General features: G+C 37.9%; 1 protein-coding gene across 3 annotated transcripts; it reads right to left on the bottom strand.

The window, feature by feature from the left end:
- Nucleotides 1-1523: 1523 nt before the first annotated feature.
- Nucleotides 1524-25798, bottom strand: LOC115441420 (SR-related and CTD-associated factor 4). 3 transcript variants are annotated; one of them, XM_037440325.1, is made up of 23 exons: nt 25622-25798; nt 25258-25548; nt 23874-24015; nt 23330-23430; nt 22977-23227; nt 22766-22847; nt 22379-22441; nt 21166-21281; nt 20669-20773; nt 20195-20319; nt 19597-19796; nt 18938-19138; nt 11265-11424; nt 10669-10798; nt 10073-10155; nt 9589-9707; nt 9096-9275; nt 8546-8784; nt 8233-8343; nt 7637-7872; nt 5970-6065; nt 4567-4605; nt 1524-4480 (listed from the first exon to the last, which is right to left on the bottom strand). In XM_037440325.1, exons 1-23 carry the CDS (start codon nt 25655-25657, stop codon nt 2985-2987), a joined length of 4602 nt encoding a protein of 1533 aa, XP_037296222.1. In that variant the 5' UTR covers nt 25658-25798; the 3' UTR covers nt 1524-2984. The 3 variants fall into 3 exon arrangements, with proteins under 3 accessions (XP_037296222.1, XP_037296223.1, XP_037296224.1); XM_037440326.1 differs by having other exon boundaries at nt 5970-6062; XM_037440327.1 differs by lacking the exon at nt 4567-4605.
- Nucleotides 25799-25828: the final 30 nt, after the last annotated feature.

The following is a 25828-nucleotide window of genomic DNA, read 5'->3' as shown; positions in this document are numbered from 1 at the left end:
CACATAATATGAGACAAACCACAAATACAATAAAATTATATGTAAAAAAAAAAACAATTTTTGACGATTTATGAATTAATTTCAATGTGACCCCATCTATTATAACTTGTTTGAACTACTTCTGTAATTTGTTATTACTACCCATTCGAGCAACGGGGAAGGCGAAGTTACTAATTACCAATCTGTGTGTTAACACATATTAAATCTACACCCCTAAACTAGGTCATTAACTATTGTACTAGTAATTTAATGAGGCAATATTTTGTATTTTAATACACATAAATATTCAAAAAGTTATTAGATATCAATCAATCTATTTCCCGCAAACATTCTGATCAATAAATCCTATTCAGTTATGAAAATAAAATTCCCCGCATACCACATATCATATTATAATTATGTCAAACAGGTACACCAGACAAATCATTTTTTTTTTATTCTGTTCTGATAAATCTATTTGACCTTGTCTATTACGATTTTCTAATCTTATTAGTAAGATCTTATTTGATATAAACAGGCGGTAAGTAATTACTACCGGCTGAGAACACAACCCAACGAATTGTGCATGTTTTGTTATTTAGTAGTATATGAGGAATGGGATAAGGGCGGTAATTTGTTGTGTATTCGAAAATGTCTGGACGTACGTGACGTAATGCAAGGATCTCACTTTACGTTTTTCTATAAGTAAAGGCCAGTCAGGCTATGCTAGTATTTTCATGGAGTAGAGAGCAATTTAGTACGAAACGTCAGGCACGTTTAGTTACTAAATTACTCCTACTAATTCAATTAAAATTTTAGCGCAGTCCAAACTGGTTTTTACGTTAGCTATCCACTCGGTTATAACTCTTACTAATTTACTCATGCAAAAACTGTCTGCGGTGGAACTTTACCACGTTTAAAGTTAGGGTCGAATTCCTACCTAATATCTATTACAGACAACATACAAACTAGCTTAGCTTTTGGTCTACAACCGACATTATAAAGCAATTTTTATAATAAAAATACTTATGTTCTTTAAAAACTGTGAAGTACATTAAAACTACAAACTTGAACTAATATCGTACGTCGCGTCAAAAATAGTTGGATTCGCGCACACTAATTCAATAGTAAAATGAATGTTTTACTTGTGTCCGTTTTTAGTATGCTAATATAAATTAATTTCATAAATTATAATTTTTTTCATGAATTCTGTATCAGGGTACTGAACCATATGGTTATTCAAATATTATTACGCCTATTTTCATAAAAAAAAAGAAATACACTACAGGGGCGAAAATCAATAAAATTTACGTTTTGAACTATATTTCTTGAAACATTGAACATAGATGCATAATATATTTATTAAACAGGACAGTAGCTATACTCGTCGGCTGGGCGCGAAAGCAGACGACTGTCCACCTATATGTGCTCGGTTGTGGCTGAAATTAAAACAAAAACACATGGCCAAACAATGTGTGCAAAATTTCTTCGCGGCGAACTTCCACCATCGCTAAACTGCGCCTGTTGTAATCAAACATTCCTGGTACTTTATTTAAATTATTTTATTCAAGCATAAAATATGACAAACATTGAAGCATGCATTTATATCATATATTGCTTATCTACAGATTATACTAATTTATTTATTGATTGAGTAGATATATACCGATTATTTCGACGCCCGCTAGTTATAAAAATATGTTACACGAAATTACGATTATACAATATGGCAGCGCATCATGCGCTGTGCCCTAGGCTTACTAACATGAGTCGTGATGATGAAAGCTAAATCTATAATCCCCATATGTTTATAAAATAAATTTTATTATCTATCATATAAATTTATTCATTTCACAATCCCTTTTCTACCTTCACCAAAGATTAAGACATGTCAATTGCAATTCAATCGTAATATTCTATAAGATTTTTAGTTAAAAATGTGCATAGACGTAATAGTGTTACTTGGAGCGAGTCCCACACTATAAAGCGACAACTTTAATTAATCATTCTGACAAATTATTACATGTATTTAGAAGCGACAAAGGAACCCAAGGGGACCATATTGTCATCGTTTAAAATAACCAATAAATACACGCAATAAAATTATAAATAGTTATGATATGTCACACAAAAATTAACTCTACAACTTTTGTATTTTGCTATTAAAATTGTTTTTTCTTTTAAACACAAAGACTTGGCAGACGCAAGAACGTTAATTTCATAATTAGTATTGCAATGAAAGAAATCGCAAATCCATACAATTCGAGACATGACGTTATTGAAAAAAAAATTAAACAAAAATGTCGTACATGGGACACGTGAATTATCCGCATATAGTATCAGGAGCCGATGAGTCTTCACATCGTGTTGTTGGTAGATTTCCCAGCGTATTTCCAGCGATTCGGGTGACACGGCCGCCGTCGAGGCATTTTGCACACATTGCTAGCGATATATTATGTCGAAATGGTAACAAGGTCAAAAATAATTGTTACTAAGTATTATTTACGTTGTAAAAGTTAAAAACGAAATTAATTTAATTAAACGTATCCATTTCGACATTTTTAAATAAACAAAAGTGACGCCCGCCGAGTACAATCGTGCAATTAAATATAGGCAAAGTGTTGCAACATGGCATTTACGAGAGACATTAGAATAGAAATCGTCGATAAAGACGGGAAATTTAACGCGATCATGTTGCAACGGTGAACTAGTGCAATTGTTCTAGACGCGCGTTATAATGCATATCAGTTAGCAACCGTACCTGGCCCGGGTCACTCCACTTGAGTGCCAAGGCTAGTTCCTCTTCTCTGGAGCGTGCCGGCGGCAAAACAAAACACCACATCGGTAACCAATAAGGCACTCGTATATTTCATTATTGTTTTGTGTATAAAATAAAATCTTTGGCGTTGTATCGGCGCGGTCGCGTCTCTCCCGAAGCGGAGGGCCGGCTCGCGTCACCCGAATCATTTCCACTGGAAATACCCAACTTTCCACCTCCTCCGGTGTCAAGCTGCCCCTTCTTTCATTTCTTCTGTACTCGTTGTTTCGGTACCTTCCTTTTCTGGCACTGGTTCCGTCTTCTCCATCGGCTCCTGACTGAATATATCCGCGTTTTCAGCTGGTGTATCCGATGTCGATTCTTTTTCGACAGGTTTTGAGTATACTTCTTCAGCTGGCGTTGGTTGTGAAAAACTCGTGTCTATCGCTTCGTGAGCGTCATACAAGTCGGGTGGGGGGTCGTTGGCTGCAGGAGCTTCAGTTGGTTCGTTCTCCCGAGATGTAGGTACAAACTCCTGTTGCGCTGATTCGACCTCCTGTGGGGCTGATTCGTACTCCTGTGGTGCATGACTCTCTCGCTCTTTCTGTTCTGGTTCATCAACGAATGGTTCCTTCGCTTCAGTAGGTCGCGATATTTCTGCAGATTCTTTTGGCTCTTCGGCGGCCTCTTTACTCTCTGGTGCGGCCGTAGTTTGTTCGTCACGACCAGCGTCGGCATTGTCATTGACTTTTTGTTCGATTTCCATGGCAATTTCTTTGTTCTCTGCACTCTCATTGTTCGCTTTTTCAGGCACGTTCTCCTGTTGTATCTGTACCGCCTCGTCAGCGGCGCCCCACCTCGATTTCCTGTCTTTGTCTCGCCTCGGATTGCGTTCCTCCCTAGCTGAAGGGCCAGCAGACCTTCTGTCTCCGCTTGTTCTTTCTCCACCTGGTCTGTCAACACCTGGTCTATCACTACCGGGTCTGTCACCACCTGGTCTGTCAGCACCTGGTCTATCACCAACTGGTCTGTCGCCACCGGGTCTATCCCCGCTCGCCCTATCTGCACTTGGTCTATCGCCACTAGATCGATCACCACCCGGTCTATCTCCACCTGATCTCTCTCCAGACCTGTCATCAAAGTTTCTCCTGCGATCATTTCTGTCCCTAAATCTATCGTCGTGCTCTCTGGGTCTCCTATCTCTCCTCCTATCCTCCCAGTCGTTTCTCCGGTCCCAGTCTCGATCTCTATCTCGGTCAGCGTTCCACCCTCTGTCATTATACTGCTCCCTGTCGTCGAATCTCCTGTTATTTCTATCGTAGTATTCTGGTGGGCCGTCATATCGTGGCGGGCCATCGAATGGCCGGTCACCGTCGAACGGTGGGCCGTCGAAGGGTCGGGGTCCATCAAACGGAGGTCTCGGTCCGTCGAAATGAGGTCTAGGTCCATCAAATGGCGGTCGAGGTCCATCGAATGGCGGTCTGGGCCCATCAAATTGCGGTCTTGGCCCATCAAATGGCGGCCTCGGTCCGTCAAACGGCGGGCGATTCATTTCAAATGGCATTCTGTTGAACGGTGGTCGCTCGAACCTCGGCGGTCCTTCGAACAAGGGTCCGCCTTCGAATGGCGGCCTCTCAAACGGCGGCCGGTTGAAGGGCGGTCCCATGCCGTTGAATCTAGGTCCAAACGATGCCGGTACTGGCCCAGGCCCTGGTCCCGGCCCCGGCCCGTCCATCCACGGCCCTGAAAACGAAGGGATTAGAGGGTAAGACACAGTGTATAACACACAACGAGGGCAATGAGACCATTGTTGTTAATTTTGGTCGTACCTGCCATCGCTTGCCTTGGCGGCCCTCTCATTCTCAATTCTGTAAATGGAAATAGTCTGTAGTTTCAATTCAACGAGGACTTCATTCAATTAAGACTAATTCATAATAAAAATAAATTTAAAATATTGGAAAACTAGCGTATTCGTGATTAACATAAGATGTTTAGATATTAATTATTTGATAATAAATAAATCAAATGAAAATCATATTTATGATGTTGAAAATAATAAGTTAAAATGTATCGAAACATGCAATAACACCAACTTTCTGTAATATATCTATAATTTCATGTTACTTGTTATAAAACATGCATGTTAAAAAACAAACACAACATCTAATAATGAAAACATAGTTCACATTTAGGTACTTGGTTAGATCTAAACTAGCCATATCCAAGATAAAAATATTTGTCGCATTTTTGCAGTCGAATGATTTTTGCCGATCGTAAGCGATAGCAACATCATACTTCTAATTAGTAAGCACTGCGTGGCACTCCACTGTGTGCGAGACATAAGATGTTAAGTCTCACAATTCCCAGTAATTACGTTGGTTATAAAGTATTTCAAACCGCAACACGACAATGTATGCTCACTGTTGTTCGACAGTAGGAATAGACATTCCAGTGGTCCTACCCAGACAGACCCTCGCATACAACAAACCTACTATCAGTAATAATATTACAAATATTATATTGTTTCATTGATCATACAAATTATAATTTTCTAGTTTTGTGCGCGACGTCGCCCGCGTAAAAGAGTTTTCCGGGATAAAAGTCCCACTATATATTTTTCCGGGATAGAAAGTAATCTATGTTATTCGTAGGGTCTCAAACTATTTTATTCCGTTTATCGATTTCTTCAATTGATCTGTGTGTATCATCATTATGTTTACATACACTTCTTTTATTCTACAATGAAATGTTTGATAGGTCTTTCTATTCAGTAATATTTTAAATAATATCGAATTATAAAATCTTGCAACTACAAATCAAAAAGCATGCAAAAAAACGCATTCCAAACAATAGTGCTGTCAGATTTTATTTGTCATAACAGTGCAAATTACAAACTCCCATATTCATTATTTATCCTTTAGATTTTTCTTTTGTAACAGTGTTAATGTTATTGCAATAGGAACCAAATTGTCGGAGATAGTACAAGACTGCGCAACTAGCATTGGTTAAGACCGAGTAACAGTCTAATACCAAAATTTTCAGCAGATAATAAAAACTAAATGAAAAGAAATAATAATTAAAGCTTGTATTTTATGCACCAACCGCAGCTGTTTTTATAGTTTACGCGATATTTACCAGTGTTAGTACCACAGTAACGTACTGTTCCCGACAAAATGCGTATTAGATTCCAAACATCAGTGTGTAGTGTGTAGTGTGTAGTGGCGTGACTCACCGGCGCGGAAGTGCGGCGCCATGTGCGGCGGCGGGTGTCGCGGCGGCGGCAGCTGCGTCCAGCCCACCGCGCCCGCGCCGCCTGCCGCCTCGCCTTCTGGAAACCACACGCAGCCCGCTCTAGTACACCGTCCACACGTCACTTGCGATCGTGGACAAAGTAGCAACACTGATATAGCCTATAACCTATAGCCTTCCTCGATAAGTGCGCTATATAACGCTAAAATGTTTTTTCAGTTCGAAATAGTGGTTTCTGAGATTAAACAAACAAATAAACTCTTCAGATAAGTAAAGATACTGCAATTTAAAAATTATTCGAATTTTTAAATTTAGCGCATTAGTCAGCAACACTCTTGTTTCGATATTTTAACTGTTGTACTGGATCTCATATTTAAATTTGATCTTTTAAAATTTGCTTTAAAAACACTTTAATTTTTTTTTAAAGTTTGAAAGAATTTGAATTTTCTTTCCTCATTATAAAATTAAATTATATTATTAGCCTTCCTATATAAAAGCTTCACACCTACATAAAGTTACATAATAAACAAGGCCAATCTAATGTTAAAATACCACACTCATCGCTTCATATGACACAAATTCCAATATCAAATAACTCGATATGTTTTTTCGAATAAAGTTTTAGTAAACTAACATTCACGAAAAGTGTAGTCGATGCCAGGTAAATCTTATCTGGTGTTCCAGGGGCCGTTATAAAATATATACAATTATATTATGTATTGCATACGCAACTTAATTAAAACAAAGATTACTCCATGTTCAAGGGATCATGACCCCCAGCAATGAGGATAACGACGCGAGGAGGAGGATGCATGGGTGGAAATTAATAATTTCCACCACACACTGCACTGTGCCAATTTATTAATTATAAAATATAGCGGCCATAGCCTAGTTGGTTGGTCGTGGAACGGACTGCCGAGACGAATGTCCGCAGGTTCAAATCCCAAAGACATTTATAACTTTTCTAAAAAAATATGTGTGTATATCTTTGTGAATTATCGCTTGCTTTAACAGTGAAGGAAAACATCGTGACGAAACCTGCATTCCTGAGAAATTCTCTATAGGAATTTTCGAGGGTGTGTGAAATCTACCAAATCCACACTGGGCCAGCGTGGTGGACTAAGGCCTAATCCCTCTCAGTAGTAGAGGAGGCCCGTGCCCAACAGCGGGACAGTATATAATACAGGGCTGATATTATATTATAAAATATATCAGTGGCTATATTATGTTAACCCTAGAGCACTGAATCTCAAAGTGGTCCAGGTGAACCCCCAGGGGTCCATGGTAGACTTGACGGGGATCTACATTGGCCTGACTAAAAAATGGGGGACCGCAATTCGTAGGCAGGGAACCACGAAAATATATCGGTACTAATAGTAAAGTACCAAAACGTTGGCTTAACTTCGCCTATCAATGTAAGCAGATATTGTATTATTATTATTGGCAGTATTGGTAGGCACGGTGACCTTAAAATAACCTCCGGTGATAGCTGGGCGGTATTTGTAATGCATTTTCTCGGCGAAACCTCAAAAAGAAGGTCCACTGGAACCCGTAAAATTTTGCTACCGCTAGACCAATTAGTATACTACTACTTCAGCACTGAACTAAAACCTACTTCACTAACACATGTATTTAGATATCACCACTCACCACCATCCAAGCCTGCAGGTGGAGGGCCGTCGTGCCTCATCGGCATGCGGTCTATCAGCGGCGGGGGTCTCTCTCTCGTATCATCCCGCTGCTGGTCCCTCTCCTCAGGGAACTCCTCGTGCTTGTCTCCCTGCGGGTTGGGCTTGCCGTTCGCCATCTCCCACAGCCTCTCTTGAAGGGATTTCTCGTTGTCGACGTTGGCAGTGTTGCGTGGCGATTTATCGCGCGATATTTCCCTGTGGAAGGTGTTATGTTTGTTACTATGAAATGATAACGTAGTTTTAGAAAAAATAACCTGGTTTTGGTTCCATTTCAACATACGGAGCATCTAGATTGTTTTACGGCCGATTTGATAAGCGATCCCGATCTTAATCTTCTATCCGATCCCGAGAATAACCAATCACAATAAGACATTTGTAAGTGTCAAAAAAACTCTAATCTGATTGGTCCATTTTGGCTGAGGACCAAAAAATGCAATCGGGATTGTTTATTAAAAACGCCCAAAAAAAACCATAAATTTTTTCATAAATAAATCAAGATAATATGACTATTGTACTAATAGCAGTGTGACAGATTCATAAATATACAATACTAACCGATTATTTTCCCTAGATCCGAATCGTTCTCTATCCCTGTCCCGGTCGCGATCTCTGTCCCGTCTCTCGCGGCCGCGGTCTCTGTCGCGATCTCTCCTGTCATCTCGTTCCCTGTAGATAAATAAATTATTTTTTAATAAAAAAAAAATTATGGTAATTTTTGTACATTTGTTTATATTTTAATAATTATAATTATTATTATAGCAGTTTATGGCAGCCGCTGCACTACGCTCTGAGCATATGTGTTTTTAATTAGGCGACAAATCCGATCCACATGATATTAAATTTAAAATTTAAAATAATTTCCACTCACCGATCTCTATCTCTTCCTCGATCTCTGTCCCTCCTATCTCGATCTCTCCTATCCCGGTCACGCCTGTCCCTGTCCCGATCGCGATCCCGTCTGTCTCGGTCGCGATCATTCTTTCTATCGTCTTCCTTGTCCTCGGACTGCGCTTGCGCATTGAATGGGGGTGGTTCCGACGCGTTGAAACCGGGCGGCGGCTCGGCAGAGTTGAAGTTTGGCGGAGGCTTTGATAGAAGAGCTTGAATCTATTGAAATATAGAGTAAGTTGATACGACTGGAAAAAAATGATTGTGCAAAATACCACTCAAGGACATTCGGAGTATATAATAATTTAACAAAAATTAACTGTGCAATATGATAATTTTTATTTAAAACCATACGCCATCTGGGTTGAGGCAGATATAATATTAGAATTAACAATACTGTCAGAAGTGTTCGAAAGCGACCAGACATTACTCGATGAAAATAAATAAAAGTTTCTGATTATTTAACGTTGTTTCTCGACAATTGTTTACTGATCGTGTTGTGAGTGTAGTGATGAGTGTAGCGCGTGTACCTGGTCGGGCAGCAGCGCGGGCGGCGGCGGCGCGTCGTCGTTGTCGAGCTCCATGGCGTCGTCGGCGCCCGCCAGCGCGCCCGCCGCCGCGCCGGAGCCCGCGCCCGGCCCCGCGCCCGGCGGCACCGGCGCCGCGCTCGCCGCCTGACTCGCCTGCGCCGGCTCAGCCGCGTGCTGCGGCTGTTACAGATATACATTCATATAATTAACTGCATTTATAAAACCAAATTTATTAATATCAGGTTTCGAAGAGGTGATAATATTGTGTAAAATGCCGAGGGATCATCGTCTCACAATCGATACCCTATCTCGACGCCATTCCACTTACCATCAGTTCAAAATAATCACTTTGGTATCTCAATAAAAAAAAAAACGATTTTATACAACTGCATAATAAGACTAATTATTGGCCGTACTGGCTACTACAAAACATTAATTAGCAAAACTACCCTGCGTTGCTATATAGAGCATAATAAATAAGATGTGTACGTACAGGCACGTGGTGTGCATGCGACAGCAGCTGTGCGTGTGCGGCGTGCTGCGTGTGCGCGTGTAGAGGCAGCACGCCCCCCACCAGCCCGCCCATACCCACTAGGAATCCGCCTACCATACCTATAAATACAACATAGAACCATATTACTATAATAGATAAATTGTAATGAATATAGGCCACAATTTGACTAAACCTAATGATAAAAATTTCAGCGTATTGTAATGACTACAATATTTTTATAAAAAGAAATAAAAAATTGGGAACATGGAAACGCACACGGGTTTAAATCCTACCACAAAAAATATGTATTATTAATATATTTTTCTGGTATTAAAATAAATATCTGGAAATATCACATTCTTCATTATTGTAGCCAAAAGATGAAGAGCTAAAATTTAATTCTGTTGTGAATATGATTCATATTCAAATACTAGCTTGGTGTTTTCAAGTAAAATGAATGATTAAAATGTCTATAAATTATTACCTGGAACACCTGCTGGTAAGCTAGGCGGTCTGATGCCTGGTGGTAAACCTGCAGCCAAGCCCGGTGGTAGTGCCGCCGTCATCCTAAACAAATAGATCCTCAGTCTTATATTTTTGTATTATAAACATTACTACATAGTATAAAACAAAGTCGCTTTCTCTGTCCCTATGTGGACTTAAATCTTTAAAACTACGCAACGGATTTTGATGCGCTTTTTTTTAATATATAGAGTGATTCAAGAGGAAGGTTTATATGTATAATAATAACATTCATTAAATAGTCAGCATTGCACCCGTGCGGAGGCAGGGCGCGTCGCTAGTAGAATATAAATGTCAAGTGAATTATGAATTAGTTGGTTAGCTTATAAGAGGATGCATTGCAAGGGGTACATGTTTCATTCAGTGCCGTAACTGGAAGGCTGCCAGCGACGACCAGTCGCAAGGCGCTGACCCTGGAGGAGCGCAAAGATGACCAGACCAGGGCGAAGTTTTGGGTCATGCATAGTCGCTGTTATGTTCGCTCCAGCGCATAAAAGGGTAGTTATGGCACTGATAACATTTAGTAATCATGGTAATGACGATGTGCGGTGTCCTCACCCCGGCGGCGGCAGTCTCGGCACGGCGACGGACACGGCGGGCGCGGCGCCCAGCGCGCTCGACAGCGCCGCGCCCGCGCCGCCCGCGCCCGCCACGCTCGTCGGCACCACGCCCGCCACGCCCGCCACGCCTGTACAACACACACCATGATGCACTTACTCAAAAACATCCAAAAAAAACTCTGATAAACATATGTGTTAGGGGCAGTTCAATTATTACGTAACGCAATTTGGGGGGAAGGGGGGGTGGTCTTGTAAAACGATACGCTGCGTTACAGGGGCGGGAGGGGGGTCTCGTACAAAGCGTTATGTAACATTTTTTTTTTTTAAACAATAACAAAGGTATTTTAGTGACTTTCCGGTATTTTGTATAAAAAAATTGTAAATATTACAAAAAAAAATGTCACTTTAGAGTTACATAACTATGGAGGGAGGGGGGGGGGGCGTACAGGTTGGACTTATAATATGAAATTATTCACAAGTATATATTTATAAATATGTCAAAAAACAAATATGACACTCACCACGCTCACACATGAAAATATATTTGGAAATAAAATTTAAAGTTTAGTTAAAATATATAAAAACATGACATACCTGGAGGTAGAGTGGCCATGGTGCCGGGCGGCATGGCCGGCAGAGCGCTGTGCGGCATCGTGGCCAGCGCGCCCGGCGGCATGGCGGGCAACATGCCGGGCCCCGACACCGGCGGCATGCCCGACAACAACGGGATCTCCATCATGCTTTTCGGCAATATCTGTGTAAAAAATGCTACTTAATTATACGTCATATAGTATATATATATAAGCTTAACTGATTATAACAACATAAAACTAAACATTTTTACCAATTAATCTACAAGGTAATGCATTGCTTTGCACTTTTTACACAAAAAAAAAGTAACCATCGACAATGTGTTTTTAAATACTTATCAATAACATGCTAAATAAAAAAAAAACATGTTTTGTGAATGCTTGTTGCGCATACTTCTACATGACCAAAATCATTAATACATAAATATAATGCATATTATCGAACATTCAATCGACAAACCGCATCGCGTCTTATAAATTGTCGATTTCCTTGCCGAGAGTAAATTTTTTCAAAATCTGTTAATTCACATTCTAATTAATTTCTTCAAGAATTATGAAGTCTTCTAAGAAAGTTTTCTATTACCTAGAGCGGTAAAAATCCACTCTGTACTTATATTCGGGTCGCAAATCGAACTGTGAATACTATTCTTAAACAAGTACTTCAACTGACCCTACTTACTATATATAACAACTAAAATGTACAACTGGTTTACCGTCCTTAGCTAAGGAGAAAGAGATATTTATGGTAACTTTTAAATTAGTGTCTATTTTGAGAATAGTACTTAGTAATTAAATTCTCTAGGCTCGTTAATGACTCTTACACTTATTAAGGGTAACTTTGTCTAGGAAGATGAGATAAAATATCTTTTCTTAATGATATGACAACCTGAAATAGTAGAAAAAATCATAAAAAAGCAATAATTTTTATTCGCATATGTTTCATGACATACAAAATAAGAATTCGCTTAACGCACATTTTGTAACTTTTTACATTTAAAATCGTTAATGTAATTTCTACCCAAATGGAGTCAGCAGTGGGATCAAATATTATAAAAGATTTGGTTACTGAAGCCAAGTCTAAGACCATACTTTTATCAGATTTTTTTTTTTGAAAATAGTGTGACTGGCCCGTATATGAGGAATCAGTTTCAATAAAATTATAATCAAAGCATTCAATGAAATGAGCAAAATTCATATTTAAAATGGCGATGCTAAGATTTAAAATGAAGCAGGTTTTTTTTTTAAATTCTAAATTTTTTTTTTAATAGTACTACAAATATTTTCTGAGGCAAAAATTTTTATTTAACCAAATGTCTCACCAATTTTAATATATTGTGATATATTGTATTTCCGAGAATTTAATTTTTAAAAAAGGCACTTTTAAAAATAATCTTTTTTGACAATTTACATGTAAAAAAAGGAAAAACTAATTAATTTCTCTCCCTAGGTAACGTGTAAAATTGAAATATACTATGTTTATATAAAATTTATTTCTGTACTTTTTTTACTTATACTTGCATACTATTTACCACCAGTGGCAGCAACTTAAACAAAGAACTATAAGCCTGGTTAAACCTAACATAATTTCAAAAACATGGCACCAAAGTCGTCGTGATTTATTATTGTTTAATTTTATTAATTGTTTAAGATTTCGTAAAGGCCTACTTTTAACAATATTATGCGTAACTAACGGAATAACAATATAGCTGTTTACCACTATTATAAAAATAAATTACAGTCTAGGCAATAGGCATGTGTATCCAATACTGATCACTGTAAAACTGTTATTATTTGTGAATCAGATATACAATATAAAAGTTATTATTATTGCATAGTCGAGAGAAAGCCATTGAACATACGGAATAACGAACAATCAAGCACGCGGACATAATTGTAATTCATCTACATACCTATAAAGCTACAACAAGTGCTTTATAATGTGTTAAGCTATTAGGGTTGACAACTATATTTATGTTTAGCCCATGTCTTTATAGACATAAATAAGTGTATATTTTATTTAATAATTGTGTTTTGGTACATATTAATGTATAAAAGTTGGCAACCCTAGCATATATCGCCGATTCAGACAATAACAAGCAACCTACCACAAAACTACATTGTCAACATTTTTTATTTTTGTAGAGCGCTTTATAAATGTATAAAAATATAAAAAATAAACAGTATTTAAAATAAAATACACTCATCGAAAATAATATAAAAAGCGCCGACCTACATGATTTGCATGTTCAAACAAATCTTTGAACACAAGTGTTTGTTTACCTTTTTTGTTTTTTTTCTGACTCCTGTGTTACTATAGAGCTGCCAGGTAAAAAGCGTGGTACTTCGCTACAGTAAATTCAAACAAATGAATAAGTCTGTATTTGAAAACGATACTGTTTAGGACATGAGAAGGCAATTTCCTGCCTCTATATTGAAGAAAAAAAGTGGTAGTAATGCATACGTAATCAGCAACAACAGTCAAGTTGCAAAATCAGACATTTGCTTAAAATTATTTGCATTTCATTAACAAATACAGAATCTTGTAAGCAGTGGTTTTAATTGTAGCATTTCATACCACGCCGCCAACACATCATAGACACATTCACACATACACATCGGTTGTATAGCAGATACAAGCATGCTTTGATTACTATTATTTGGCTGAATGTTATGAAAGTAATTATAGTTAATAGGGACACACCGTCTTTAAATAACACATTATTAATCATTGACAATAAAAAACAAGACTTGAAGATTTAAAAAAGGAAAGTAAGTATTAAAGACTGTGAATGACAGATAGATTATTGCTTATCTGCAACTAGATTTCATTTCAATTATACCCTTTTTTCATAAACTTATAGTACTAATATGTTTTGTCACCTTCATTTTACAATATAAATGGTATGCAGTATGAGAATGTCGAGAGACACAACATACATAAATGCTTGTAATTAGAATTATCTCTTTATTTCTTATATAAAATAACCAATTTGTCATAATGACAAAACTATATTCGGTAAAATACTGATTAAAAAATATTTATTAGCAAGGCCCGCAATACTGGTATATAATCGTTTACGAATAAAAGGGTGTGTTTCGAAGCAACAAAGCGACCGGCATTATCTGAAATTGTGATAATTGCAATTTTCAATTAAACATATTAAAAGGGGCAAATAAAACGCCCTTTGCTTTCACATTTATTTAACACAGTAATTATGTTTACAATATTATGAAAATTTATATTAAACTTATTAATAATCTATGTAATTTTCAAATTACATAACGTCAATTTGTGTGTTTTGCCGAGTAAAACTGATATTGTTAGTAAGTTTTTACTTTATTCAATCTGGAGGGATGTTGTTCACTCAATATATATTTATTTTGATACCGTTCTCATAAGGGGCCGTTCAAGTATTATGTTCACTTATGTTTTATCACACCAATTATCTATAATATATTCTTAATACCATACGCAAGCACAAAGATCATATTAGATGGCCCGTCCGAGCATATCTTGTAATTATTGTACTAGCATTTATACTATAATTTGTTAGTTAAATTAAGATTATCACTGTTACGTCATTTCTAGTTGTTATTATCATAAAGATATGCATGACATGGTTACACAGGTAGTACATAAAGGATTAATAACTAAATAAGAATACATAGCTATGCATGTACAAATTTAAATAATAATCAATTCACTTATTAAACTAGTTATCTACCTTAAATATAAAATATGGTCGGTAATTATTTCTCCGCATTATTTAGTGTATACCTAGGACATTGCATATTAACTTAAATTTACCCGAGCCTGCCTTAAGGCTTTTGCAAAAATAAGAATTTATAATTTTCAAATAAAAATAATATATTTTTTCAAAGGCTATTATCATAAAAAAAATATTTGGTATTATAAATGAAAAATATACTTCCAAAACTTCAAAAATACTGTCTTATTATTAATATACGATTATTATTACCACTTCTACCTTACAATATCATTGAAGCCTTATAATTTACTGATTAAATTAACTTTAACTATCTATATAACGCAGTAATCATTGCGATAACTAGTTCAAGAACAATGAGATGAATTAATTCATGTTATTATTAAGTATAATAAGTTTATTCAAACTATTACGGGACCTTTTCATTAAGAAAAGTCTGGGCGCTCATTTGATTAGGTCTAAGAGAAACGTTTAGCCAAAATTATATTCGAAATTTAACGAAATTGTGATGATTTGTTTATGTGTGTAATTAACTGATAGTTTAAATTTATAAAAAATTATAAATATATTAATTTAGTGGTCTAATTAATCACATACTAAGTGGTTAACAGGTTTCATGGTAATGATAATTTATATCATTCCTATTTACGATTTAAATGAACCCTCATTTTTGCAACAACCTTTATATAATTTGACTGTTGTAATAAACTTACCGGTTTATAGTTATTTATAAGTGAAGAGTCACTATAAATTCGGACCTTGAATTGATTATTCCCCTTCAACCTCAAAACCTCATAACTCGCATCTTCAAACTTTGATAACCATTTATGTTATACTAGCTTCCGCTCGCAGCTTCGCCCGCGTGGATTTCGGACTTCAAAAATGGAGGAGGTGCTCAATTTGTCGGGATTTTTTTTAATGTATGGTGGTATGCAGGTGGTCCGATTGTCCGGTCAGGGTCTGATGATGGGATTCAGTATTCACGCGTGATGGCTTATTATTAGCATATCATGTATAACTTTGGTGTTTCTATACCGATTTCTATGATTCTTTTTTATGGAATATTTAATAATGTTAACTTTTTTAATTAGGGATGACTGAGAGTGTTATAAACGTAAGAGTAGACAAATATAATGAGAAAGCTTCGAACTGCTAAGCTATCGGGAGTTACACGTGTTATTGTGAGTCAACCATAAAAGATAGACATATGCTGTCGTGGGATATTTTTACATAAGTTTAAGGAGAACATTTCCGTCATACATGATTTCTGTGTAGCTTTAACCATTAAGGTAGCACACGCGACGGAAGCTTAAAAATGGAGTAACTTCTCCCGTTTTCCCAACATTTCCCTTCACTGCTCTGCTCCTATTAATTGTAGCGTGATGAAAAGTATACTATAACCAGCACAGGAGTATGACAAATAATTGTACCAAGTTTTGTTAAAATCCGTCGAGTAGTTTTTGTTTCTATAACGGTTATACAGACAGACAGACAGACAGACAAAAATTTTACTAATTGCATTTTTGGCATCAGTATCGATCCCTAATCACCCCCTGATAGTTATTTTGGAAATATATTTCAAGTACAGAATTGACCTCTCTACAGATTTATTATAAGTATAGAAGAAGATATATAGATTATTCACGCTGGTAACCATAGCTTTTTGATGGCCGGCCACGCTCTCGAGATTTGTACTCATAGCAATTGTAATACAAATGTCTGTCCGAACAACATGTGGTGCAAAACAAACCAGATTGATAATCAGGGTATTCATATTTATTCCTGCGATAGTATAGCTGGTTACTTGGCCTCTCTGGCGAAAGACTGCGTAAACTTAACGTACGACATTCCGTCCTGTCGTTTTCAACGTATGAGCGTGCTTCTACCTCCGTTTCTGGGTTTCTGAGTGGTGGCTGCTCGTACATAATTGATTCCAGTGATACATTTGTGTTTTGACGCCTTTCTGACTCCCAGGAAGCTTGCCAATCCGCGTACGTCTGGTACTCTTTCATTTTGCCTGGTGCCCAGCCTCCTAATTTTGTTGCCAACCATTCTGCACAATCTTTTATCAGAAACTCTAAATTAGAGTGCGATGGCATACGTCTGCGGCCAATATTTTGGTTTTTTGTATAAGTTGGTTGCCCATTAATCATCATTTCGATGTCCTGAGTCCGTTGTCGCTGAATCAGTTTATTGGTGTGCAAAGTTGGTTGAGATTGAATCTTGGCTGGCGGAATATAAGTTACACCACACTTACTTGTTTTCTGGCGAGTTCTAGAAGCGTCCTGTTGCTTGGCGTCCCTCGCAGTGAGCTTCCTTATCTTGGCGTGTCCTTCCATCACGCACAACTGGTAAATAACACTACATGACACATGTTTTCTAACATATATATTATATAATAAAAAGTTTAATATTAAAATATTTTTCTAAGTGAAGAAAGTGTTGAGACGCGATGTTTCGTCGCTAGCTGTCCGTCATGGTAGTTCGTCGGCATGACAATTGCTATTTTTTTAAAAAAAGAAAACAAAATAAAAATATAAATTAAAATGAAAATAAACAGAATAAAAAAAAGAAGTAAAATAAAATAAAAAATACTTACACGCATCACGGAAATTGTCAATGTAATCGTTTTTAACATTGTATACTAGCGTCACTAGATATTTCACATTAGTAATATTCACTTTCCAAATTAAACCAAGAATTTGGAATTTTGAAAATAAAAAGTGCATTTTATTACAACAGCCAATTTCATGCCAATACATAAAGGGTGTGTGTGGGGTGTAACAACATTTTTAATTTTAATGCAAGGTCGCTGGCGCACTAGCTGAACAGTAAAATGTTTTGTACGCCTCATAATAGCAGCCTAATAGCATGGAGCGTGCAGCAAGCGAGTTGCGGCGTATCCCTTGTCGAATTATTTAATTGATCTACGAATGGCATTAAGTCATATCAGTGACTAAGAAACTCATGCTATTTGGTACAATGAATATCATTTAAGTGTCGGTTTCGGTTAAACTAATAAACAATTAACTATTTTGGACGAATCATAAGTAGCTGCATAGAATATGAAGATGTGTAGATGTGTAGATGTGTAGATGTGTAGATGTGTAGATGTGTAGATGTGTAGATGTGTAGATGTGTAGGTGTGTAGATGTGTAGGTGTGTAGATGTGTAGATGTGTAGATGTGTAGATGTGTAGATGTGTAGATATGTAGATGTGTAGATGTGTAGATGTGTAGATGTGTAGATGTGTAGATGTGTAGATGTGTAGATGTGTAGATGTGTAGGTGTGTAGGTGTGTAGATGTGTAGGTGTGTAGATGTGTAGGTGTGTAGATGTGTAAGAGTGTAGGTATGTAGATTTGTAGGAGTATAGCTGTGTAGGTGTGTAGATGTGTAGGTGTGTAGATGTGTAAGAGTGTAGGTATGTAGATTTGTAGGAGTATAGCTGTGTAGGTGTGTAGATGTGTAGATGTGTAGATGTGTAGATGTGTAGGTGTGTAGGTGTGTAGGTGTGTAGATGTGTAAGAGTGTAGGTATGTAGATTTGTAGGAGTATAGCTGTGTAGGTGTGTAGATGTGTAGGTGTGTAGATGTGTAAGAGTGTAGGCATGTAGATTTGTAGGAGTATAGCTGTGTAGGTGTGTAGATGTGTAGGTGTGTAGATGTGTAAGAGTGTAGGTATGTAGATTTGTAGGAGTATAGCTGTGTAGGTGTGTAGATGTGTAGGTGTGTAGATGTGTAAGAGTGTAGGTATGTAGATTTGTAGGAGTATAGCTGTGTAGGTGTGTAGATGTGTAGGTGTGTAGATGTGTAAGAGTGTAGGTATGTAGATTTGTAGGAGTATAGGTGTGCAGGTGTGTAGATGTGTAGGAGTATAGGTGTGTAGGTGTGTGGGTGTGTAGGAGTGTAGGTGTGTAGACGAGCAGGTGTACAGTGTGCAGTACTCACGCGCGGCGGCAGCCAGGGCGGCAGCGTGTCCTCGTCGACGGCGCCGCCGTCCTCGAGCGCGTCGAGCGACAGCGCGCCGAGCAGCCAGCGCTGGTGCAGCGCGCCCCACGGCAGGTACGACACGCCCACCTCGCCCTCCCAGTGGTCCTTCCACTCGCGGCCCTTCACGCCGCGCCCCGGCGCCCACGCCACCGTTATCTCCTGCCGAACCACACCCAACACCATCAACACGAGCGACGCGAGAGTCGAGCCAACATTTTAGTATTTTACGATCAAACCGTATAAATTTTAGTGGACTTCCGTTTACGAATTATGGATCCCCATTTGTTGGTCACTCCAACGTAGACCCCCACCAAGTCACCCATCCCTAGGGTTCCACTTTGACCATTTTAGGAATCAATGCTTTAGTTTAGAAAACGGTCTATACCGTCATTTTTCAAGAAACGATTCCATTCGCTTTTCCATCCATGGCATAAATGGAACAATCATATTATTTTTATATGTTTACAAAATAACCGGCCTATTGGAACCAGATATAGATACGACTAATCCTGAAACGCGAGTGAAAGGTTTATTCCCGGGCTCGGATGGAAGAGTAAGATTGGACCTTATTGGAAACGGCCTAAGTCACTGTACGTGTAGCTGTTGCGGTGCAGTACCTTGGAGTGCAGCTTGTGTTTGTGCAGATGTCGCAGGGCCCGCGCGGCGTCGCGGCGGCGCTCCATGACCACGAAGGCGCAGCCGCGCGGCGGCACGAGGTCGATGCTGGCCACGCCGCCCACGCCGCCGAACAGGTCCGACAGCTCCTCCGCCGTGGCCAGCTTCGACAGGTGGCCCACCCACAGGGTCGTGCTGCACACTGTTAGACAACACTAATTATCATCTTAACAATAAAATACCCAAAGCTATTTGAGAGAAAACTAGGTGACACGGGCTCCTTTACCCAGTATGTACATCTGTAGAATTAAAATTAGCCAATATTATTATTTTTTCATATGTACATGGCAGAGACCCTATTGCATCTGGTGGGAAGCGGGATGGGGTCTACATAGAGTGGTTACTATAGATGATTACTTTTTACTAGATGAGAAACAATTATGCCGTCCTATTTCAAACAGCATATAGACAGGCTGATCACGGAACGTGAAACACTTACAAGTGCACTATAGTGAGTTTTACACTTTCTGTACGATGGTCAACATCTGAGCGGATACAAATACCACCGACATAGAACTTTTATTACAGTATTTGACTTACCACTTAAGTTTTCTTTCTTGATCGGCGGCAGTCCTTTTTTCTCTCGCTCCCTCTGTTTTTCTCTTTCCGCTTCTCGCTCTTTGTACGATTTTTCCCTATCCTTTTCTCTGTCTTTATCTCTATCCCTGAACGAAGTAATTTATTCGTTTATTAACATTGTAAAATACCTAAAAATTAAAGCATTACAACTATTTATTTTGGAGGAGTACTGATATAAATTAATGTAATTAAAATCTATAATGATATTGTTAATGAATAATATTTTCGCTGATCAATGATGTAATTCCAATTGCTTTTACCGAACCATTGCGAAAATTTACCAATTAGAATATATTTTTATTTGACATGCTTACAAATGAGTTATTTTAATTAATTCTCGGGATCGGATCAAAGATTATGATCGGGATCGTTGATTGTGAACTTCGTTAGTGATTCATAAGCGTGTGAGTAGGACAGTATTGGTGGTGCACTGACCGGTCGCGGTCGCGGCGGCGGCGCGCGCTGCGCGAGCGCGAGCGGCGGCGGCGGCGCGGCGACTTGGAGCGCGAGCGCGCGCGCCGGCTGCGCGGCGACGGGCTCCTGGGAATGGACACACCATTGTACGTGCGGACTTATTATATACTAACCCCTTATTGACAGACGTTATTTATCTATGGACAGAACATTGCTGTGATAACAAGTCTGTTTCTCAGCTTTGTTTATCTGACAGCCAACTAGATTCAAGTTGTATCTCAATATTAGCCAATCACAATGTCCTTATGCCTACGCACTGCGAAGGCTGCCATGCCGTGAGCACTGAGAAACAGACTTGTGTATATCACTTTATATCACAGCAATGCTCTGTCCATAGATAAATAACGTTTCTGAATAAGGGAGTAATACTATAATATGCTTCTACATGTGCTATGTACTGGTGTACATTCTATAATAAATAAATAAAATAAAACATTTAAAATATGTAAGATACACACCTTGAATCATTAGCGTCAGGTATTTCTATAACTTGCGGACCTGTCTCCACAAACTCGATGTCAGATTCATTGGCTATGTCATCTTTGGCCTCCTTCTGTTGCTCCGGTTGTGATGTCTGGAAAGAAACAAGTCATGAATACCACATTGACAGATGATATAGTGATCACTCCACCTGATAGTGAGAGAAACATTAACAAGAGATGATTAACGAGGGTTAAGGGGCCGTTCAAGTATTACGTAATGCAATTTGGGGGGGTAGGGCGGTTCTTGTAAAACGTTACGATGCGTTACAGGGTTGGAAGGAGGGTCTCATACAAAGTGTTACGTAACAATGTTTTTTTTTTTTTATTTAAAAAAATTAATAAAGGTATTCTAGCCACTTTGCGGTATTTTGTGTAAAATAATTGTGAATATTACAAAAAAAATGTCACTTTAGAGTTGCATAACTTTTGGAGGGGGAGGAGAGGGGATACAGGAAAACGTTACGGCGCGTTACATGGGGGGGGGGGTTGTCAAAAATCTTCAAAAATTGCGTTACGTAATACTTGAACGGCCCCTAATCGATCATATGATAATAGTCAATCGATGGGATATGAGGTTATGGCGAGGGCCAGTCAACACAATTATACCCAGTTTTTCTGAAACTAGATTAGCACAGGCTGATCCCGAAACGTATCAGACCTACATGGGCTACCATAACGGGTACTATACCTTATGTATGGAGGTCGCTGTATAGACAGATACAAATATCCTACCGCCAATGATAATTTGCTCTATAAAAAGGCAAACAATGATGGTATAATCTACCTGAACAACAATATAACTCAATATTCTTCCAAATAGATGTATGTGTGCAACAGGCACATTGAAAGTATTGATCTCTGTGACTACTCTGGTTTTGAATTCTTTCATCAATGGGAACAAACTTATTTACAGCCCTAAAGTGAGGATGTCTCGCTCGTCTCGGGAAGTGGCACTATTGTGTGACGTGAGAAAAATGAATGCTACTTCCGAGCCAGCACAAAGAGTTTTTCCTTAAATTTGTACATGTGTGTGAAGCAGGACACGGGAAGAGGTAAGCCCTAAAGTTTATACTCAAGATGGAATGTTCAAGGCAAATGATGAATCATTAACTTTTACCGATTAGTCATATTTGATAACAAGATAAAACAAATAAATATGAACAAAAGTAAATTTAAAACATTAACTCACCAAAAATGGGTTTTGATTTTGCGTTTGTTGCAATTGCATGTCTGTCATCATGGGCATTAGGTTCTGGAAACAATATCATTTTGTTGTAAGATTACTGTTTGATGTTTATGAAATATAAATACTGTTAAAAATATAATTTAATATTATACCTTTGTCGGGTACAATCCGATACCGCGTAACTAGTACAGGTAAATAACGCGTAAGTGAGCAATAAGAGCCAAATTCGGATTTAAGCTTACTAAATTAAACTATACATTGTTAAAAAAAAAAAAATTCCACTTACGGACTTTTTACCAATGTTATAACAGTTACGCGGTATTGGATTTTTCCCGATGATTTGATATGTTAAATGTTAGAAACAATGTTGTAGCAGTGTGCCATACTCACAGGTATCTGCATACCAGTCATGAGTTGCATCTGCGCCTGCAAGCTCTGCAGTTGTCTCATAATCTCGGGGTTTGTCAGTATGCTGGAAACGTAAACAAACATTAAATTGAAATATTTAAAATGACATTTAAAATAATGTGTACATTTAATAGTGTGTAGTAGTGAGTAAACTTTTCCATTCGCTCAAGTGTAAAAAAAATAGTATCCTGACCTGCCGAGCGCGTCCGCGGTATTGTGTTGCGGCGGGTGCTGCCCGAGCGTATTGTTGTGTGGCGCGTGTTGCGTGTGCTGCGGGTGTTGCGGCGGCGCCTGCGCAGAGTGGGCGGACTGGGTGGAGTGTGTGGAGTGCGTGGAGGAGTGCGCTGCCGCCTCTGCCGGCCCGTCATCCTCGCTCTCGTACTCAAAGTCGTTCAGTAGCTTACGGTTGAACTTCATGCCTTGCCCGGACGGCTGGTCCTGGAACTGTTATAATATGATACTATACTAGTACTGCAATTTCTAAAGCAAAATGGTACCACACAACATGGAACCATCATATATCTATTTTATAGCACAAAATATTACCTGATCCCCCATGGGTGAGGATGTGTGTGGTGAGTGAAGGGGCGCTGGTCCAGGCGAAGACTTCCCGTCCATTGTATTGTGACTTATGTTTAGACTGCTCCCTGCAAATAAACACATAACATTTGAAAAATTCATAATATAACATGCTCATAGATAACAAATAATTACATGATTTATGACATTGCTTTGGTAGTGTAATCATAATGCAACTGCTTTGCTTAGATATCGAGTTCAATTTTCGAGTCAGGTATAGTGATATATATTGTTTTACGGCTCAGTATCATTTTGGACTCTTACAATCTCGGGGACTCTTAAATGTCAAAAACCAGAGGGTCTGGTTTATATAGTATTACATGGTACTTCTTAGCTAGGAAAATTATAACAGCTCTGGCTATACTAATTCGACTTGTACAGAAATGTATCATACTAAGAGCCACCCACCAGAATGGTACTGTGCTTACATTGTTTGCCACTTTTAATGCACCGGAAAAGAGAAAATAGCTTCAGGAACACTAAGGAAATGTTATTCAGTATAAACGCTTACCATTGGCAGTGTTGTTCTGCTGTTGCTGTATCTCCTGATGCAGGGGATGGTTGGGGTCAGCCATGTCCAGCAACGGCTGTATGACTTGAGGACTAAACACATTGTTCTTCTGCCACAGGTTCAGCACTCGGATTATGTTCCTCTGAAATTTACGGACATAATAAAAACGGGTTATAACAACATCAATAATAATGACGCATTAGATATAACAACTATATCTCGCCAAATACTTATATGAAATATAATTTAATAATTTATAATAACTATCAGGCATAGTATCTAAATTACACAGTCCCTTCAATGTTATTACAACAGATTTTCATTGCACTTTAATATATTTTTTAAATTAACTTTAATATTATATTTCAATAATCCATTGAGATTGGTTTTGCCGATAGGCTGAAAGAGATTGTTGTGGTTTGTAAATGTGAAACAGATTATTTTTTTTTACTTTAAAACGGCCATTATAAAATATTATTCCAAATTATATTGTGATCAGAAAATTAAATAATTTTTAAAACATATATAATAGAACAAAGATATGAATATCTTGATTCAGGTGTATAAAACATTTATAAAATTACAGCTACCCTATGTATCACATAGAAGATAGAATCAATGAAAGCTGCAGTCTTCAAAATGGGAGAAAATTTTAATACAAAAGCCGCAATAAAATGTGCAAAATCATTTTATTTCAACATAGCATCAAGTTAAGTGAGTCATGTAATATTTTTTTTTTAATAACCTTTTCTTTATTATCCTTATGTTAACAATGTTTTGAGTACCAGGGAAAACAATGAAATTATTGTTCTTATACAGCTGTGTTAGGCAGAATCTTTTATCTAACTTTAATTATTTTTAATCTAATAGGATAAAGGCTGGACAAAATGGCGATCTGTTTTTTTTTTTTATTTTATTCACATGGTCTATATCTGCTATTATTACTGAAATTGGCAAAATCACCTATAAATAAACAGTGGCAGCTATAATATAAAAGAAGAAGATTCATTCATAAAGGCTTTTTATGAAAATCACATACTTATAAAATTAAAATATTCATTTATGTTAAAAAATTGGCCCAACTATAACCTTATTTGCAACATATAAATAAACCAGCACTTAGCATAAATGTAGTTTTCTTTTAGTAAAACACTTTTCAGAATCATTTAAATAATCATTTACATTATTGTTTGACAACAGTAGTGTTGACAATAATTTGTGTAGTGATAAATTCATTTCATAATCATCATTCATTTTATAATCCACCTACAGTCGATTCTCTAGTATGCTGCAGCTCAGCCACTTGTTACGATAGCGGGCCCGTTGCATAGATAAGAGAGGGACAGACCATAACCTTAAAACTTTACTTTTTTACATAACTAACCTTATCTTCAGGCGGACATCTGAACAAGTTAGCGAACGTTTGCTGCATATTCTTCGCAAAGCGCGGAGCGAACACATCCTTGTCTTGCCCGAACTGATGTCGTGACTGACGCACTATAGAATCTATCACATAAAGACCAGGCACTTTGTACTCTGGCTTGCACTTCTGTATAAACTTTTCCACACTGTGCACGACATGCTTGTAGACCTTTATGGCTTTTATAGCACCTCTGGTGATAGCACTCATCTTCGCCTTTGATATAGGTGGTTTGTTGTCGTACAATCCGGATAACTGCAACAAAAATAACGTTGATACGATGCCACGGAACATTTTCATACACTAGGAAACAACACCGCAATAATACCTCCGCATTGAACGCTTTCACTTCTGGCAAATCCATTTTGGTAAATCTATCTTATGCCTTTCTAATATTACAGAATAACTTCACAAAAACTACATAAACGTAAAAAGAAAATCATTTTTGCAAGCGGATCAACATGCTCAAAATTACAAAATGGCGTTTATGCTACAGATAATAGATTATAGACGACTATTGTTTGTACTTTGTGGT

This window comes from Manduca sexta, chromosome 19 (genome assembly GCF_014839805.1).
Source record: "Manduca sexta isolate Smith_Timp_Sample1 chromosome 19, JHU_Msex_v1.0, whole genome shotgun sequence".
NCBI lineage: Eukaryota > Metazoa > Arthropoda > Insecta > Lepidoptera > Sphingidae > Manduca > Manduca sexta.
Note: the sequence above shows the minus strand (reverse complement) of the source record. Positions and strands in the feature narration are given on the sequence as shown.

Excerpts from the sequence above, each read along its gene's own strand:
- LOC115441420 (XM_037440325.1), bottom strand. The coding sequence starts at position 25,657 with ATGGATTTGCCAGAAGTGAAAGCGTTCAATGCGGAG. Across the intron at positions 10,799-11,264 it reads CATGGCCACTCTACCTCCAG|GCGTGGCGGGCGTGGCGGGC; the intron begins GTATGTCATGTT and ends TGTGTTGTACAG. Across the intron at positions 10,156-10,668 it reads CCGAGACTGCCGCCGCCGGG|GATGACGGCGGCACTACCAC; the intron begins GTGAGGACACCG and ends CTATTTGTTTAG.